At 33.0% G+C, this 19,013-nt stretch overlaps 1 protein-coding gene across 2 annotated transcripts; it reads right to left on the bottom strand.

Moving 5' to 3' along the window:
• Positions 1-7,057: 7,057 nt before the first annotated feature.
• LOC109071295 (scavenger receptor cysteine-rich type 1 protein M130-like) lies at positions 7,058-18,726 on the bottom strand. Of its 2 annotated transcripts, none has more exons than XM_042761754.1 (17): positions 18,413-18,726; positions 18,172-18,279; positions 17,308-17,499; positions 16,834-17,025; positions 15,954-16,241; positions 15,547-15,867; positions 14,307-14,507; positions 13,841-14,152; positions 12,389-12,703; positions 11,972-12,271; positions 11,347-11,613; positions 10,725-11,009; positions 10,440-10,559; positions 10,142-10,222; positions 9,674-9,718; positions 8,968-9,120; positions 7,058-8,874 (listed from the first exon to the last, which is right to left on the bottom strand). In XM_042761754.1, exons 1-17 carry the CDS (start codon positions 18,561-18,563, stop codon positions 8,669-8,671), a joined length of 3,537 nt encoding a protein of 1,178 aa, XP_042617688.1. In that variant the 5' UTR covers positions 18,564-18,726; the 3' UTR covers positions 7,058-8,668. The 2 variants fall into 2 exon arrangements, with proteins under 2 accessions (XP_042617688.1, XP_042617687.1); XM_042761753.1 differs by having other exon boundaries at positions 7,059-8,874; positions 9,674-9,748.
• Positions 18,727-19,013: the final 287 nt, after the last annotated feature.

Raw genomic sequence — 19,013 nt, 5'->3', positions numbered from 1 at the left:
CACAGCTCAGAAGTGGAGAGGTCAAAGGTTACGTGTTAAAAGCTAAATACTGAGCGAAAGCAAATCACGGACAACTGGAAGAAAATGAGAAAATCAGGAAATCAGCAAGTCCACACCGAGTCCCTGCAGAGGCAGCAAAATAAATGAATACTAATAGTATTATCTTAAAAACTAAAAAAGTATTAACAATGCAGAGAGCTGGTTGGTGAAATTAATTTATATTATTAGAGGTGTTGATATCTTAAAAAGTATTAAGGAAGACACTCATTTGTGGGTCAATATTATACTTCATCAACAATTTATACTTCATCAACAGCAATTGCGGCATGCTACAATAAAAAAAAGTAAAAAATAATAAAAAAAAATAAAATAAAAAACCTTTTTAAATAATTCACTTTTTTAAAAAATCAAAAAACAAAATGTGTTGCACTTACGATGGTAATGCACTTACAGTTTTAAAATATATAATTAGTTGTTAAAAGTCAATTTTGATGGTGTAAAAAGTATAGTGTAGTAAAAACAAATATTGCATAATGTATACAAAAATGCCAAAAATGCCAAAAAAAAAAAAAAAAAATCTAATCTGATCAAATCTACATATTATAATCAGTGTTGGGGGTAATGCATTACAAGTAACGCGAGTTACGTAATCAGATTACTTTTTTCAAGTAACTAGTAAAGTAACGCATTACTTTTTAATTTACAAGAAAATAATCTGAGTTACTTTTTCAAAAAAAAAGTAAACGCCAGTTACTTTGTATTTCCCATTTTTTGATCTGACAAGCCTCCTGTTCCCATATTGGGAGAAATCGGAAGTATGGAGGCGTTGTTGTGCGCTGTGTGAACATGATGTTACTGTAGTTCTAGACTAAATGTGAATGTGCATTAATTCATCCCACTCACAAAAAAAACACAAAAAACAAAACAGATTTAGTATTCATCAAAAATTAATCAAAACAGTGAAATGCAAACTCAGAATATGACGCAAACCTGCAATAACTAAAATATATTAAATAACACAAATGTATCTATTCCCATTTTATTAACAGTGTCTTTGCTGCTGACCTTTAATGATCCAGTTCAACCATACTAATAATCAAAAATGACTTTAGATAAACTAACAATTGAACCTTCTTCTCCTGTGTTCTACTGTACAGACGTGAATTTACTTTTCCTTCAGCCTGAGGTTTATTCATTACACTTTTTGGTGTGAAAGGGCTTTTACATTTTCTATAAATAGAACTTCTTATATTAAAAACAATCAATCCCTGCTCATATTTAAAAAGTAACGTAAAAGTAACACATTACTTTCCATAAAAAGTAACCAAGTAACGTAATTAGTTACTTTTTTAGGGAGTAACGCAATATTGTAAGGCATTACTTTTAAAAGTAACTTTGCCCAACACTGATTATAATACATATAAATTACAAATCATAAAATTTGCTTCTTTAGCTAAAATGTCTTTACTTTTTAGGCTGGACCATACATAGAGTAAATAAACAGGCAGTGCCTCTTTTGTCTCTTTTAACTGCAGGACTACAACTGTCATATTGAGCATCTCCTGCCCTTTGTCTCTGATATCAAATACTGTATGCACACGCACATATTCAATCCTCTACCTCCACCCAAAATAACAGACATTTTCAGCAATGATCCATATTGTATTATTTTATGATTTGCAAATCACTTCTGTTTCTAGCAGAAATGAGGGTCCAGTGTATGAAAATACACAGAAGACAGCCAGACATACTTTCCCTATAACTGTCATGTAGATGAGGGTTAAACTACTGTTGTATTTTAATAATGTTTTTCTCCAAGTTTATTGAAATATGTTTTGTATAAAATGTGTATATTTTCCATATCAACTGTCTTGTTTGCTGTGTGCTTATGATCTGACCATGATACTATTAAAGCTTGTCCTGCATTCTCTAAGGATAAATCTAGTGCTTGAGAAAGTGTTGACTAACATTAGTATGTAAAATATAATCATGAAACCTTTTCATTTATTTGTTCTCAATATATGTCAAAAATGATTGACACAGATTTTAAAGCTTTAAAGGGATAGTTCACCCAAAAAATTGATTTGATGTGCTCATAATGGATGAGCATGAGCACAGAGCTACTAAACTTGACTGCTTGACTAAAGAAGGAAAAATAAATAGATAATTCGTAATAATATATTATACTAGTGTTTAAAAATAAAGGTGGACATGCTGGTGTGAGGTAAGTGGCTACTTACGGTGTATATCCTTGAAATATGACTGACAGGATCAAATAAACAAGCTCCCCCCAAATTTTCTTTTAAAACTTCATTACATAAACCTCCTGTTCTTTTAGACAAATATATAGATATTATCATGTCCAAATGTGCTTTGAAATTGCTTCCAAGTCACTGGTGGCCTTTGCTTGTAACCCCAGTAATTTATTACATACAAACACTAAAACCTTCTCTGTTGAACATTCAGAGATCCCCTGGCATCTGGTGCAGCTGGTGCGGTATTGATGGATTCTGGGCTGGTGTTTGTTTAGGCCCAGCTCTAGAGAAACTGTCCCAGTAGGGTGTCGTCACGCTGGTGATTTGACAGCAGTTCTGAGCCCAGCAGCTACATTCACTTTGCAGCATATTTAGAGCATTACTCTAACCAGGATAATGTTACCGCAGTCCCTATGAGCTGCTCCAATCAAAGGCCTCATTACTAAATCCTCTAAGGCAGCCAAAAGCCCATCATGGGGTAAAGGGTTTAACAGCTTTCACTGAAGCTTGGCTCCTAAGCAATGACTCATAATCTGTTTCGGTTGTTACTTTAAGCCAGAATCTTTTTACAAAGTGTACAGCAATATCAGCCCTTTAACTGGTCACTTTGTGGAAACGGGAAACTTTATATAATGAACTACACTTGTGTGGACTCAAGGTGAACTGACTTCATACATCCACTTAAAATGTCCAAAACATTGGGCAAAAATGGTGAAAAGTTAGTGAAGAGAGCACTCGGTTTCAAATTCTCAAATAATGCAATCATATTCAGACATTTTAAGTGTCTATATACCTTTTTGGGGGGCCATTAGAGCTACAAGGCTAGTAAACATGTTGGTACAGTGTCAGTTCCTGGAACTCTGACACCTGCTAGAATGGAAATGAAGTCATCACCCTGCACTGCATAAATATGAGTCACTAATTGCCTGATATATCCAATAAATGCCACTCAGATCATTTCTGTAACATGTAATGCAACTCACACAAGCACATGTGAACCTGTTTTAGTGCTTTAAACTAACTGTCATGCAACGTATGTAGAAAATTCTCTTTGAACTCCCGGACATTGTTGACAGACTCGACAACTTGACTTTTATGTGTTTTACGATGACACTAAAATACACCACAGTAGCTACAATAAAACCAGTCACAACTATGTTTTACAGCTATATTTTTCTCCCATAAATGCAACAGAAAGTATATGATATATTCACTGCTGTAATATTGCTGTAGGCAATTACCAATGTTTCTAAAGTTTTAACGTAATGTATCAAAAAAGTACCTCTTTCAGAAAAAGCAAAAATGCTTCTGGATTATGCATTGCAATATATATTCAGTATGACTATGTTATATATATATATCGTAATATATATATATATATATATATATATATATATTATATATATATATATATATATATATATATATATATTATATATATAACTATTATTATTATTATATTACTTATTACATTAGAAAAAAGACAATAAAGACATTTATAATATATTTAAATTTTAAATAAATGTTATTTTAAACTTTTTTTTAAATATATTTTTATTTAGCAAGGATGCATTAAATTAAGCGAATAAACACATTTTTAATAAATGTTATTTTAAAGTCCTGAAAAAAAAATGTATCACTGTTTCTACAAACAAATGAAGCAGCTCAGCTGTTTTCAACATTGATAATAATAATAAACATTTCCTGAGCATCAAATCAGCATGATTTCTGAAGGATCGTGTGACACTGAAGACTGGAGTTATGATGCTGAAAATTCAGCTTTGCATCACAGGAATAAATTACATTTTAAAATATTTTTAAAACAAATTAGAAAGTTGTTAAAAATGGTAATATTTCACAATTTCAAAAATGAATCCTACTGCATTTATGAAGTAGATATATGTTTCCCTTAATTAAATTATTTATATATTTTTCAATTTGAATTTTTTATTTTTTAGAAAAATTGTATATACGGCATCTCACAACATATTTGCTTTCACATTCGAGAGGTCCAGCAAATCACATTTTGTCATATAATGTGGAAAAATCAAAACTGATTATGACTTCCCCTTCACATGACATCACTCTGTCCAGTATCCCATAAGGCTTTGAGGAACAGATGTCATGAATGGAGGGCTGAGGAACCGAGAGGGTCCCGTGTTCCTGCCAGTAGCTCATGTAGCATACTGCTAATAAATCTTTGCTGTTATGGAAAAATCACAATCTCACAGCCAACAGCTTCTTATATCAGCAATCCACAGGCATGTTTGTGCAGGTTATTTCTGCTCTCACAGTACAGCGCAGTTGTGTGTCTAGACTCATGGAAACACTGAGCAAAGTATCATAGGAGATGACAGCTTGATAAGGCTGTTACATTTCTGAGGGTCACTACTCAATATTATGCATGTAGGCTGTTTATGATGTTTAGAAAATACTTTTAATATGCTTATAAACAATTAATGAAAGAGTTAAACAGAAATCTTTACAGGATTATAAAGATTATAATTTATAACTGGCAGAGAGATTTTGTTTAAATGTGCAAAAAATTACAACTTCATGATTACAAATATGTATATTTGAAAATATACTGTTTTACTGTTTATAAATGTGACATACAAATATCAATAGAAGTGACATTAAAGTATATTTTAGAAAAACGTTTTTGTGAGAGAACGCAAAGTTTCACGGGGAAACACAAAAGTTTTGAGAAAGACTGATTTTTTTTTGAGAGAGGTTTTTTTTTTTTTTTTAGAAAAATTGTATTAGTGGCAAAGATTGAAAAAAAAATAAAATAATAAAATTTCCTCCCATCATGTCCCTTAGGAGGGGCTCCGTAAAAAAAAAAAAAAAAAAAAATGAAATAAACATGCATGAGGGTATGTTAAAAGAGAGAGCGCAACTTAACGAAATCCATATCCTGCGGCTGCCCCATGTTATCTCTCAATCATTGTTTCAACCGCCGAAAGACGTAACAGCTTGTAAACCATATGTCAGGTAATGTCACATTTACCTCAAAAAAAAAAAAAAAACTATTTAGTGACCATAAACCCGTTAATCAGCTAGAAAAGACCTCTAAAGAGGAGAATTTGCTAAATATAATTAGCCCTATGTTCATGTATAGTTATAACATTATTATAAAAACTTCACTAAGTGTAATTGAAGTGTTTGTATACAAATCAGTAAATTTTAATCTTCAATGTTATAGTAATGTAGTACCAACAGACTCTCATAGATTTTACATCATTATTTGAGAATTTTTTTTCCTTTGAGAAAATTTGCCATGTACTGTACCTGATGTATATCCTAAATAATCGAATCAAATCAGATTCGAATTGTGAAAATTTGATTTGTGTCAGAACCCAGCCCTATATTTTAGTGTACTATAAATGCCTTTCAGTACATTCAAATTTCATGGACCTAATTATGAAATGACATGTAAAGATGTGCTAAAACCTTCTTAAGGGGTTCACAAAAGCACTTTTGAAGCTAAAATAATTGCATTTAATATAAATTTGAACTCTTTTTCATTTAATTTCTAATATATATATATACTTAATCTTCTATATATTATATATATAATATGTATATATGTGTATATATGTATATATATCTATTATATATATATATACACATATATATGTGTGTGTGTGTGTGTGTGGGTGTGTGTGTGGGTGTGGGTGTGTGTGTGTGTGTGTGTGTGTGTATATATATGCAATTAAGTTTGCAAAAAACATTACATTCATTCATCCTTTTCACATATTTCTGTAATAAGTAGTATTTTTTTTTTTTTTGAAATGCTGAAGTGCTCTTCATTCACTGTCATGCTTTCCAGCAGAAACATGCAAATGAGGCCCATTATAGAATGCTTCAGAAAACACATTGTGACAGTTAGACCTGATACAAAAAATATAAATTAAAAAACGTAAAAAATGAAGAAAAAGAACACTAGACGATACAAAAGATTGCACCAGATTAAGATACATTGTCTACAATCATGCTCTCAGAGCTTGCCTGCAAACTGATGAACTTGCTAGTTTTGGGAGCATCTTTGTGATGTTACCTGAACTACTTCAGCAAACCAGCTGCTAAAAAGGTTTTTTTTTTTTTTTTCAAAACAACAATATAAACAAAAGACAAAAATGTCCACCCATGATTTAATTGGGGGAACGGGGCATCACATTCATTAGTTAAAATCAGCACTGGCTGGAATAATCTTTTTAAGCAGACTGTGTTAAAAAAGCTCTTTGTGGAACTGTAGAGAATGTTTAATAAATCCTGGATAATCCTCATTTGAATTTTGGAACGTTGTGTTCAGAGATTCCGGCCCCTAAAGACACACGGTCAGCTCTCTTCAAAAGAACCATGTTCTGTTTATACAAACCACTTACAAACGAGTCCCTCAGGGTAAAGCAGATGACATGTGAACTTCACCGGTCACAGGAAGACGTCACCAAAATACAGTAACACTAGTACTACTAGTTATAGTACACAGCAGCTGTTACTGAGTTTAAATGTGAGCATGTGTGAGCAGATGTCAAATGTAATCAGACATGTTTGCAATTAGAAGGATAATTACTGATGAAGCATAGAGAGCAAACTCTTGTGCTGTGAATCAAACTATAGGTGTTATAGAACGATACAGTTTAACACACAGCACCAGAGCATGTCTCCACTGACACCCTTTCACCTCCAGCTCTTCTGAGATTTACTGAGATACATGAAACTGACGACATTCAATTTCATAAAAGTATACAAAAGAGTCAGAAGTATCAATTACTTTAATGTGAAATAAATCTTAATATGGAAATATCTATAAAAGCAATTTAAAAAAAAAAGAAAAACAAAAGGCAGATCAAACAAAATGCCTGCAAAAATTCTAAACAATGCATTATTTGAGTTTATGGTTTAATCATTCAAAATGTAAATTTGTAAAATTGTATTAAAAACTATAATCAATTTAAAAATAAGTAACATCTCTTAAAAAAAAGTGATAGTTTAGTAAAATTAATACACATGCTCATGAGTCAGCGCAAATAAATTATACTGCGTATAGTTTTTGCCAAAATAGCACCTAATGTAGGTTTTCATTTTTTGTGACTTTGAGAGCATCATTTTAAATTTTTTAGTACTATCATGGAGCATTAAGGAAACTATTGATTACAGATTAATTCATTTGCTCCATTTGCTTTTTGCATAACTAAATGTATTTTTACATGATAATGTTTGCCTTGTTATTGACCCAGAAAATGGATGGAAACTAAATGGATATCCCACTGCTCTTACATAGTGTAAAATAGGAATAGTTTCTTCATGGGAACAGATCTGGAGAAGTTTAGCACTACATCACTTGCTCACCAATGGATCCTCTGCAGTGAATGGGTGCCGTCAGAATGAGAGTCCAAACAGCTGATATAAACTTAACAATAAATTACAACTAATCCACACTACACCAGTCCAGAAACAGAGAAACAAATCCATAAAGATGTTTTTAACTTCAAACTGTTGCTTCCAGCTAAAACATGAGTCCTCTATCCATAATATTACTTTATCCAGTGAAAATGTGTACAGATCAAGCACTGTTTACAAGAAAAACATTCCAAACAGTTCAAATATGTTAGTGGATTATGGACTTATTTTTAGTCAGAAGCAACGGTTTAATGTTAAAAATGTCTTAATAATGGATTTGTTTCTTAAAACACGCAGCTATTCACTTCACAAAATGTTAATTGATGGACTGGAGTGGTGTGCATTATTGTGATGTTTTTATCAGCTGTTTGGACTCTGACGGCACCCATTCACTTCAGAGGATCCACTGGTGAGCAAATTATGTAATGCTAAATTTCTCCAAATCTGTACTGAACAAGCTTTTCAGCAAATTGGAAATTTTCATCTAATTTTAGTTTTTGGGTGAATCATTCCATTAAATGAACTTCAGATCTTAAACATTTTAAAAGCATTGACCTTGTAGAATTTTCAAAGATATTACCAAATCAAACGAACAGGATAGCCTATATTAAATTTAAATTTCAAGGTTTTTGCTGAGTTCATGTGGGCCTGCTCATGAGCTTTAACAGACTAAAAACAAATGAAGCAAAACAGAAGAAAACAGATCAAAACAATTTCAAAACAACTACACATCAAAACATAAATAATTACATAAAATTTGACTGGCTCTTTTTATCAAGTCATACTCTGCTGTGAAGATAATTAATTAAAGATTTTGTTATTCCAAATCAGTTTTGCCTGTATGTCCATTCTTTTATACTATACATCTTGAGATAAATCTTGAGAGTTAGCATCAGCATTTATTATCCGTATAATCTTCCCAGTATTCTACTTCTTTGAAAAAGAATCTTATCTCTTATTAACATTAACTTAAAAGACAATTTGGTCACGTGGCTGCTTCATTACTCTCACTGAGTGTGAACTTCTACCTCTGTGGTCACCAGTACAGCCTCGGCACCTGGACCTGCTTCTGAATCTGCACCTTCATCCACGTCTACATCTACATGTGCTTGTGTCCCTGTCGTCCCTGCATTTTCATTGGCTGCAGGCTCGATAGGTATGACATCATCATAGTCCTCCTCTTTCTCTTTCTCCACTTCATAGGTGTCCTGATCTGATGAGAGCACAAAGGAAAAGGTCAGCTCCATTTCCATAAGGGTACACACACACACACACACACAGTGTGGTGTGAATTTGAGTGCCATACCAAGAATGTTCTCGGGTCTCTTGGGCAGGAGAGGGAGGTTGACATTGTCATCATGGTGGGTTTGAGAAGGAGAGATTCCATTTGCTTGTCCCTCAATGTCATCATATTCTGTACCAGAAGAATCTCTCTTTCTGTCATCTTCATCCTCCTCTCCTGTTGGAGAAACCAAATTTATTCTTACACATATAAATACACATACATTTGTATCTATTAATTTATTTATACATTATAAATTCATTTTTTTTCTTTTAGAGTGTGAATGTGCCCTTTACATTTAGTCAGTGTCACTAATATTTATTTTACTCTGACTGAAATAGCATGTTTCTTCAATTAATCAACATAACAATTTAGATTATGAAACATAAAAAAGAATCAGTAATTTTATTGATAAAAATTTGTTGAAACTTATTTTATAGTTTACTTAGTATAGTATAGTATAGTATAGTATAGTATAGTATAGTATAGTATAGTATATTTATATATTATAATTAAAGAACTTCTGGATGGACAAACGGATGTGTAGGCAGGCAGGTAGGCAACAAACTAATAAATAAATGACTAAAATGAACAGACTAAGTAAAAGATTGATTGATTGATTGATTGATTGATTGATTGATTGATTGATTGACACATTATGTGTTTAAATGAATGAAACTGACAATTAAAAATGACCTGCTATTATAAGACTAATATTTGAATATCTCACCTGACTTCTCCATGAGAGAATCCACATCCTCATACTCATCATTATCTAAAAACAATGCATTTTGTTCAGACAAATCTGAAAAATAATAAATATCTTCGCTTAAATATTTTATAAATATATTAATAATAAAAATGAATATTTTTGTTTTATAACATTATTTACACATATAGTTTATTGATTTTTGTACATCTTCCTATATATGTGTGTGTGTGTGTGTGTGTGTGTGTGTGTGTGTGTGTGTGTGTGTGTGTGTGTGTGTGTGTGTGTGTGTGTGTGTGTGTGTGTATGTATGTATATGTATGTATGTGTATATGTGTATATGTGTGTGTGAATGATTTTGTCTTAATAGTTGCAAAAGTAAAAAAATAAAAATAAATAGTAATAATAATTAGCAATTAAGGAAAGCATTAGCTTGTGTCTCAATATTCACAATGTTCAAAGTAATAATTATAAAATGATACTGTATACCTCTGTTCTCTGCATCCATCTTATCCATTTCATTCATATCAGTGTTCATGTCTTTGCCATTCTTATTTCTGTAATGACTTACTGCCAAAAAAGAAACAGGTAGAAAAGTATGCTTTCTATTGCTTCTATTTGCTATTGTTTGAGCTGTAGTGAGACAAGGAGTGGGAAACACTGCCCTCAAAAGGTTAAAAAGATGAAGGCCCTTCAAATATCACTATGTAACTCTATTATGTAAAAAAAACATTTTTTGTCTGAAAATCAGAATGATGTCTTTCTGTATAGTGTAAGTGATACTCACAAGCTAAAAGTAGGCGTTTCCGATTTCTGATCATCAAAAACAAAATCAGCAACCCCAGCATGCCTCCTAATAGACCCAATACCAGACGCACTGAAGAAATACCTACTTTTGGACTATAACCTGCAATTTTAATGGTACAGTTTCACAGGTTAGATTATTAACCTTTAATCAAGCAAAACCACAGCTATTTAACTTCATGCAAGAAAGCAAGCAGTGGCAAAACAAATCCTAAAACAATAAAAATGATTTTCCTATATTAAAGTGTATGGTATCTGTGTTCTTTACCTTCACATTTGATGTCAGCATATCCAAGACTGCATTCAGGATTTTTGAGAAGGTTCACACACTGAAAAATGTTCTGGTGGCTTTCTGGACATTTAATGTTCACCTTTATTTCCTTGACTATTTCCTGTTCATTCAGCAGTTCTTGATTATCTTTGCACTGGAGCACATTGCAAACCTTCCCAGCATCAGTGTCAGTCAGTTTTCCGCAGACATATTCCCATTGCCCTTTATACTTGATCCCAAGCTTACCGCCACACTTCTCAGTGGAGCTGAATTTAACACTATCTGCAATACAAATTTAAATAAAAAAATAAATTTAAAAAACTTAGATATATTCTGTACATTTCACTAATCTTTTTAATGTTTAAAAACTTGCATATATCTGCAAAACCTGAAGTACTATACAAGCATATACACATGAAAAAAACTAAATAAATCTTAATTATTCCAAACTTCTGACCACCAGTGTACAGTATGAGCAAACAGAAATCGACAGCCACAAAACTCCAATTTTAATTGTATGGGGTGTTTAAATCAGAAACTGGCCTACATTTCAGCATCAATTCAATATTCACCCACGATAACAGTCCTAATACAGCCCAGTATTATGTGTATGACTCACTTTTACAGGCCACAGAGAGGATGTTCTCACAGTTGTCCTTCTTAGAGCCACACTGCCACACCGATGTCTCCAATCCTGTGCAACTGAAATGCCAGCATTTTTTTGTGTCTGTTTTAACGCTCCAGTGTTGGATGGCATTACCACAGCCGAGGTTGTTACATAAATTGTCCGACATCTTATCAAGCCACTGAGATGCACTAACATGCTCCTTATTTATGAGCACCTTGCCTGTGCAATTATTTGAGAGCGTAATGGCTGGAGGTTTACCTGGAAAAGAGTGAAAACAGACAAACAAATATTTCTTTTTCTGTGAGTCAAGTATTGCCCTTTGTGTAATATTTTGTATAGCAGGATTGGTAAAATCAAAAGAATTTAAGAAGCGATTCCTATTCATTTTAGTTCTTTGGCCTGCCTACAGGATCTTGAATTGGAATGAGCAAACTGCTCTGGTCTGTTTTAAACACTTTTGGGTAAATTAGAGGATTCTGGAAAATTACTTGTATATATATATATATATATATATATATATTTGACATTTAAATAATTTTAGCTTAGAATGTATCACTGATGCTAAGAAAACACTCATCTCAACAAGTAACAGTTTATTACTTTAATTATAACGTACGGTCACATTGGATGCTTAACTGCCGCTGACCCTGGACGGGCTGATCGCGGCTCTCGCACTCCAACATGTTCTCCGTCCCTGAGCAATTATAGGTCTTATTCCACCACTCTGTAGTATTATCGTGTATGTCACGTGTGGAGTGTGATGTGTAGTTTCCACACTGCAGATACTCGCACAGCTTTTGTCCTTCCTTGAGGCCCCATTCCTGTTCTCTGACGAGCTGTGTTTTTCCATTTCTAAAACCATATACTGGACCACTGCATTCACCTTCCTTCTTATAGAGGAGCAATCGTTCCCAATCTGTCACATGAATGGCAGAAATGGCCAAGGTCAAAGGTCAGACAAGAAACAACACCCTTGACCTAGAGACAAATGTCTGCACTTTTTTCAGTAAGAAGTATCAAACATGATAAATACCTGTGCATTTTATATACATAAAAGTACATTTGTTTTTCAATGAAACATTCCTGAGGTCACATTTAGAAACAGAGTTGGCTTGATCCTGACATTTAATTCCCGATAGTCCTGGGATTTGGGACTCGTCATGCAATGTCAATCTAAGATGGTCATTTCCCTGCAGACTGTCCCCACAATTCAGTTCCCTGCAGATTGCAGTTTTAAGTGCTTCATTATTATTGTCTTGGCAGACAGGTATCCACTGCCCAGCGTAAAGCAGCGACACTTTTCCAGCGCATTTGTCTCTCGGATCCTCCAGTCTAACTTTGATGCTGTCTATGAAGAGTGTATCAAATAAATGGGTATTAAACGGCAGTTTGCATTGATTGGTTCACCCAAAAATTTTAATTTGCTGAGAATTTAATCATCCTCGGGTCATCTAAGATGTTGATGAGTTTGTTTTTTCATTGGATCAGATTTCGAGAAACGTAGAAACTGTTTTTGCTTGACAGTGTTTAATCAGTGCATATTTCTCTCCTGATTCAGACAAGACAACCACTGGAGAAAGCAATATTTCTGGACAGAGGATAGTAGCAATGGTTTGAAGTAAAAAACTTCTTAAATGATAGATTTGTTTCTTTAAAAACACACAGGCTTTTCACCTCTTAAGATTTTAATGAATGTACTGGAGTCTTTAGGATTACTAGTGGATTATTGTGATGTTTTTATCAGTTGCTTGGACTCTCAGTCTGACGGCACCCATTCACTGCAGAGGATCCATTGGTGAGCAAGTGATGTAATGCTACATTTCTCCAAAATTGTTCCCATGAAAAAACAAATTCATCTTTATCATGGATGGCCTGAGGGTGAGTACATTTTCTTTTTTTAAATGTTCAAAATTAAAATTTATTTATTTATTTATTTATTTTTAAATTTTTCGTTTATCTATTCCTTTAAGGCCCATTTTATTTCTGGGTTATTCAACATTTCACGTTTGTAATCCTGTAGAAAGGGTAAGGTTATCTTTTGACAATCAATCATAAACTAAATAACATTTGCCACACTGTTTAGTTTCAGCGTCTGATTGCAAAATGTTGGTCCATATTGTCTATTTAAGACAAACTGGAGGAATTCTTTTGTTTTATTTTTATGTTTTTTTGTGGTACATTTTAGGAGACAAATTAGATTTATGTGGTGAGATTTTCAAGCATTCACATTTTCACACAGGTTGCATGTTCATAACATGCTGTATTTGTCCAATCAACATTTAACCTTTTAAACATGCAAATAATAACGTTAACCCAGGGTTCACAAGTATAGTCCTCAGGATTAATAAAATAATAAAAAATACAAAATAAAAACAACACATTTTAAACCTTAACAGTTTTATGTGTGACAAGCCCAAAATTCTGATAAATAAAGCATGAGTTAACATAAACTTCTGTCCGTGAATAAAGCAACTCTTTACATTACCTGTGCATATCACTTGGGCTGGGATGTTGCAGATAAAGTTTTTCTTGGGAATAAAGTTGCACATGCTCATATGTTTCACATTTTCTGAGCAGTACACACTATAGTAGCTCACATTTGGACTATTTATCTGATGTGTTAATTGGCCCGGAATTGGTGTTCCACAGCCCAGGTTCCCACAGATCATATTGGAGTCCTCTTTTGTTCTCCAAGTGTAGCTACAAATCTCTCCACACTCGCGCTCCCCTACTTGCTCCTCTCTGCAGACCTCCACCGTTCCCCAGCAACCTTTTGAAAGCTTCACACTCACTGATCCTACAGGAGGCATCAAAAGGAATACATGCATTTTATACACATCACTGACAAAGCTACATTATGTCTTGCAGAAGATAATAACAAGCTTGCAGGAAATTACAGTTAGATAATAAGTTAAAAACAATGAGGCATTGTGGTGTCACATGTCCTGTACCTGAACATGTGACATTGGCATGTGTCATGTTTTGCGCCGGAACAAATGATTTCAGAGATCCACACTGCATTACATGGCATATGTTGCTGGCTTTTGTGTTGTTTTCTCCCATTAGCAGCCAGCGGGTCTCACCATCAATTGACTCGATGCGTACTCTTCCCTGGCAGGGCAAATCACCTTCAAAGGACAAAAGTTCTTCCTCTGAGAACACATATAAAGGATTTGTGGTTACTGACTGTGTAGAGTAATCAGAGTGACACCTTAGAGGTATTTACTCAATAAACAAAACTAACAACTATTGGGATCTTGCAAAGCATGTTAAAAACTATGAAAATAAAAAAGTTTAAAGTTACAATAAAACAATATTGGTATTATATTACATCACAGGTCAATTGGAATAATTAAGATATTTTAGAAAGACGTTTCTTATGCTCACCAATGCTGTTTTTTATAAAAATACAGTAAAACAGTAAAAATATTAAATGTTTTATTGCAATGTTAAATAACATTTCTATTTGAATATATTTTAAAATGTTATTTATTCCTGTGATGCAAATCAGCCATTACTCCAGTCTTCAATGTCACATGATCCTTCAGAAATCATATAATGATTTGGTGCTTAATTAGTATTAATGGTTCTTATTATCATTAGTGTTGAAAATGTTTGTTGTTGTTGTAGTTTAGTTTCAACTTTTTCAGGATTCTTTGATGAATAGAAAAAAAAAAATTGCATTTTTAAATCACATTTGATCGGTTTAATGTGTCCTTGATGAATAAAAGCGTTCTTTTTTTTTTTTTGGTATGGTAGTGTATCACAATTCCCCCCCCCCCCCAAAAAAAAAAAAAATTATTTATATATATATATATATTTAAGCAGCACAACGGTTTTAAACATTGATAATAATAACAAATGCTCTTGAGCAGCAAATCAGCATATTAGAATAATTTCTGAAGGATCATGTGACACTGAAGACTGGAGTAATGATGCTGAAAATTCAGCTTTACATCACAGTAATAAATTACATTTTAAAACGTAATCAAATAAAAAAAATTGTAATCTAGATCCAAATTACAAAATTATTCAATAATACAAAACATACTGTATTTTGATCATATCTTTGTGAGCATAAGAGACTTTTTTCAAAAGCATTAAAAATGTCACTTACTATGAACTTCTGACCAGTAGTGCATATTATATAATATAATATTATATTATTAATTATATTATATTATATCTTACTTTTGCAAATTATATTTGTGTCTTGCTCTTTTTGGCTTGATGGCTTGAAAGGAGGCTCAGTGGAGGTTTCAACAAAACACTCATGGAGCTTTGCTGAAGAGCTTTTACAATTTTTTGACGATTTCAGTTGCTGCTGATTTACTGGTATGAAATGTTTTGTAGTTGTTCTGTTAGATGTACCGCAACTGAGATGTTGACACACCACGTCTGAATTCTCAGTGGTCCAGCCAGAGCCAATGGTCCACCATGAGCCCTCCCACTGCACCTCTACACGTCCAGAACAGCGACCCAGACCATCACTCAGATGTACATCCAAGCTGTCTGTCATATACAGTATAAAAAAAACTTGGTCATTTTCCTGGTTGTTCCGGGTTCGTTATAAGTAGTTGCAAAGCTGTTTTAGTTACCTGAACATATAACTTTGGTTCCCATGCATTGTTTTGTCTCACGATTTACTAGACAATGCCACAGTGACTTCTCGTCACCCTGGCACTCAACATTAATCATCAAATCATTTAAGAATTGGTTCTCTTGCACGTGAAGCACCTTGCCACAGCCAAGCTCTCGACAGACCACTGCCCCCATTCTAAGGGACAAAGTCAGATCTCTGTAGCACACTCTATAATTAGTGCCATTCACATCAACGGAAACAGCTCCAAAACACTTTTTGGTGAAGTTGCGGAGTTTGACGGTGTCTGTGAATACAGCAAATGAAATTGTTACAATTCCTAATGAACAAACAAATAAAAAAGGACTAAATTCTAATACATTCTAATAAAAATATTTGCAGTTATTAATAAAACTTTTGTAAGATAAGAATAAATATGTGATGCTGACATTATCATCAGACTTTCAAAAACTCTAAAAAAAATCAGTGAATTTATTTATTATATTATATATTTTTCGTAAATCAGAATGATGTCTTTTTTGGCCTATTTCTACCACTGTGTTTTGCACTTCTTGTGAGACTAGGAAAATATTAAAATTTCGCAAACAATAAAATACAACTTATAATCATAATTTAAAAATAAAGTTAAGTGATTGTCTTTATTATCTATGTAATCTATACCACAATATACGTACATAAATATAATAAATATACAAATAATAATAATAATCCTTTTGTGAAATTTCAACACACAGTAAAACATATTCAACTTAATTTGCATTCATGCAACGTTTATTTATTAATAATTACAGATTTATTAATATATGGAATCTATTCATAAAGATTAATATTTATCATTATCAAAGTAATATTATTCAAAGCAAGAAACTCAGTATTACCTGAGCACGTCAGTATGTTAGTTCCATTATGGTTTGTGAAATTTCCATTGGAACCACAGTTCAGTTGTGAACAGATGTCTTCAGGCATCACGTTTGTCTGCTGAAGAACCTCTGAGCTTTTTGTGACACTGTACTTCTCCACCAACCCAGAGCAAAGATGGCTGCCATTTTGTAGACGGAACCTCTCGTGGTCTGTGTAATACAAGCATTTCTGTGTAAATGTGAATTTTACCTCTCACTTTACACAAACAATAGAAAAAATAGGAAACTAAATAGAAAGTTTAAAGCATTTACAGAAGTATTGTATGATTTGGAGGCGATTCCAGTACCATTACATTTACACCACAAACATGCATTTATGGACTGGTACATAACATTGCTAGATGATGGTGAATATTAGAATATTAGAATGCTGCAGCTGACCAATCAGAGCAAAGTACTCCATAGAGCTGTTTAATAATAGTATACACTTACTGGTGCAGATCACACTGGCTCGCTCCTTGCAGTCTGACCTCTCCATACATTGCCAAGAGAACTTCTCATTGCCAACACAATTAAGCAATACATTTTGTTTGCTCTGTTGTTCTTTGAATATTCCAGGCTTGGGGATGTAAAAATGATCTCCACAACCAAGCTCCTGACATATCTTATTTGCTTTGATTTTATCTGGCCAAAGTTAAAAAATAAATACATAACAACAAAGACAATACATCTATACACACTGCTCAAAAAAGTTTTTGGCAACTTGGGGGAAAAAAAGATAAAGAAAACCTTGAGAATATCCACTAAATGACCAGCTGAATAAAAATCATTGCAAAAATGGCTCAGAAAAGTGCCGTTAGTTCTATCATTTGCATGCACATACAATTTATTAACACTAAACACATTATTTCTAATAGAATACTGTATGTAGAAAACATATGACCTTATCAATCTGGGTATTTCGGCATTTGTATTAATGTAACATTTACTAATTAATAAATACAAATTTTACACGAATATATAATTATATATTAATCATTATTAATAATTTATATATTTAAAAATATATACATTGGGTTTAAAAAAATGCAAACACTGCTCAAAATGTAGTCAAAAAAGTTTGGATGCTTGGGAAGAAAAAACAAGTTCTGTGAACTTGAGGAAAGCTGATCATTTGATTAAAAGTCATTGCAAAAATGGTTTAGAAAAGTTCATTAGTTAGTTTAGATGACATGTTTTTTGTTTGTTTATCTGATGCAATGCCATTCAGACTTTTTTTTTTCGTCATATTTTGGTCAGTGATGATTTAGAAATAGAAAATAAACTAATACACAGTACTTGTTTTTGTCCACTTACCCCATTTATCATTACAGACCCCGATGATGCCGTCAGGCGTTGAGAACTCCACCACGCCAGCACATTTATTATACTGTTCATTCAGATTCAAACTCAGTCTAACTGTTCCTATGGTGAAAAGCCTGGCATCAATAATATGTATTGATTCTCATCTGGACACTAAAGATGACCTCAATACAAATATAATTGTTTTTGTTTTTTTTGTATGTTTTTTTTTTTCAGTTAAAAGAATATTACCTACCAGAGCATTCAACAGCAACAAAATCATTTGTGCAGGCTGTTTCATCTGCTTCAACAATTGGGCATTTCCAAATGCTTTCTTCTTTAGATGTGCAGTTCACGTGTTCCATTAAATATTTTTGGGGTGGAGGTGGATGTTTGTAGACGGTCATTTCTTTATCAGAGCGCCTATGATTTCCACACCCTAATGATCTACACACAACCTCTCCATTTTCTTTTATCCACCCGTGATGACACACTAAGCCCCACTGATTATTTTTGTACACTTCCAGCCGGCCTATACAAGGGCTTATAGAGCTACGTAAAGTCACATTGAGACCTGCAAAAAAAAAAAAAAAAAGGAAATTAATTAAATTGAAAATAACATTCAATTCAATTTTACTAATAATTAACCATCTTTTTTCCACCAAAAATAATTTATTTTGAAATAGCTACACATCTTTTGAATGCAATATAAGGAGTACAGCACATCATTACTTTTATCAGACCTTGAATTTATGCTGTCATAAATAAAAACAAAAAAACATCCAATAACATATAAAGAGTACAGAAGTTATATTTATAAATTAAAAGATATAATATTATCAGGGTCAAGGTATCTC

The sequence above is a fragment of the Cyprinus carpio genome, chromosome A8 (genome assembly GCF_018340385.1).
Source record: "Cyprinus carpio isolate SPL01 chromosome A8, ASM1834038v1, whole genome shotgun sequence".
Classification (NCBI taxonomy): Eukaryota; Metazoa; Chordata; class Actinopteri; order Cypriniformes; family Cyprinidae; genus Cyprinus; species Cyprinus carpio.
Note: the sequence above shows the minus strand (reverse complement) of the source record. Positions and strands in the feature narration are given on the sequence as shown.

Coding starts and splice junctions, on each gene's coding strand:
- LOC109071295 (XM_042761753.1), bottom strand. CDS start 18,563: ATGACCGTCTACAAACATCCACCTCCACCCCAAAAATATTTAATGGAA. Junction 14,153..14,306: donor TGCCAATGTCACATGTTCAG/GTACAGGACATG, acceptor TGCCTCCTGTAG/GATCAGTGAGTGTGAAGCTT. Junction 10,223..10,439: donor GAAACGCCTACTTTTAGCTT/GTGAGTATCACT, acceptor CTTTTTTGGCAG/TAAGTCATTACAGAAATAAG.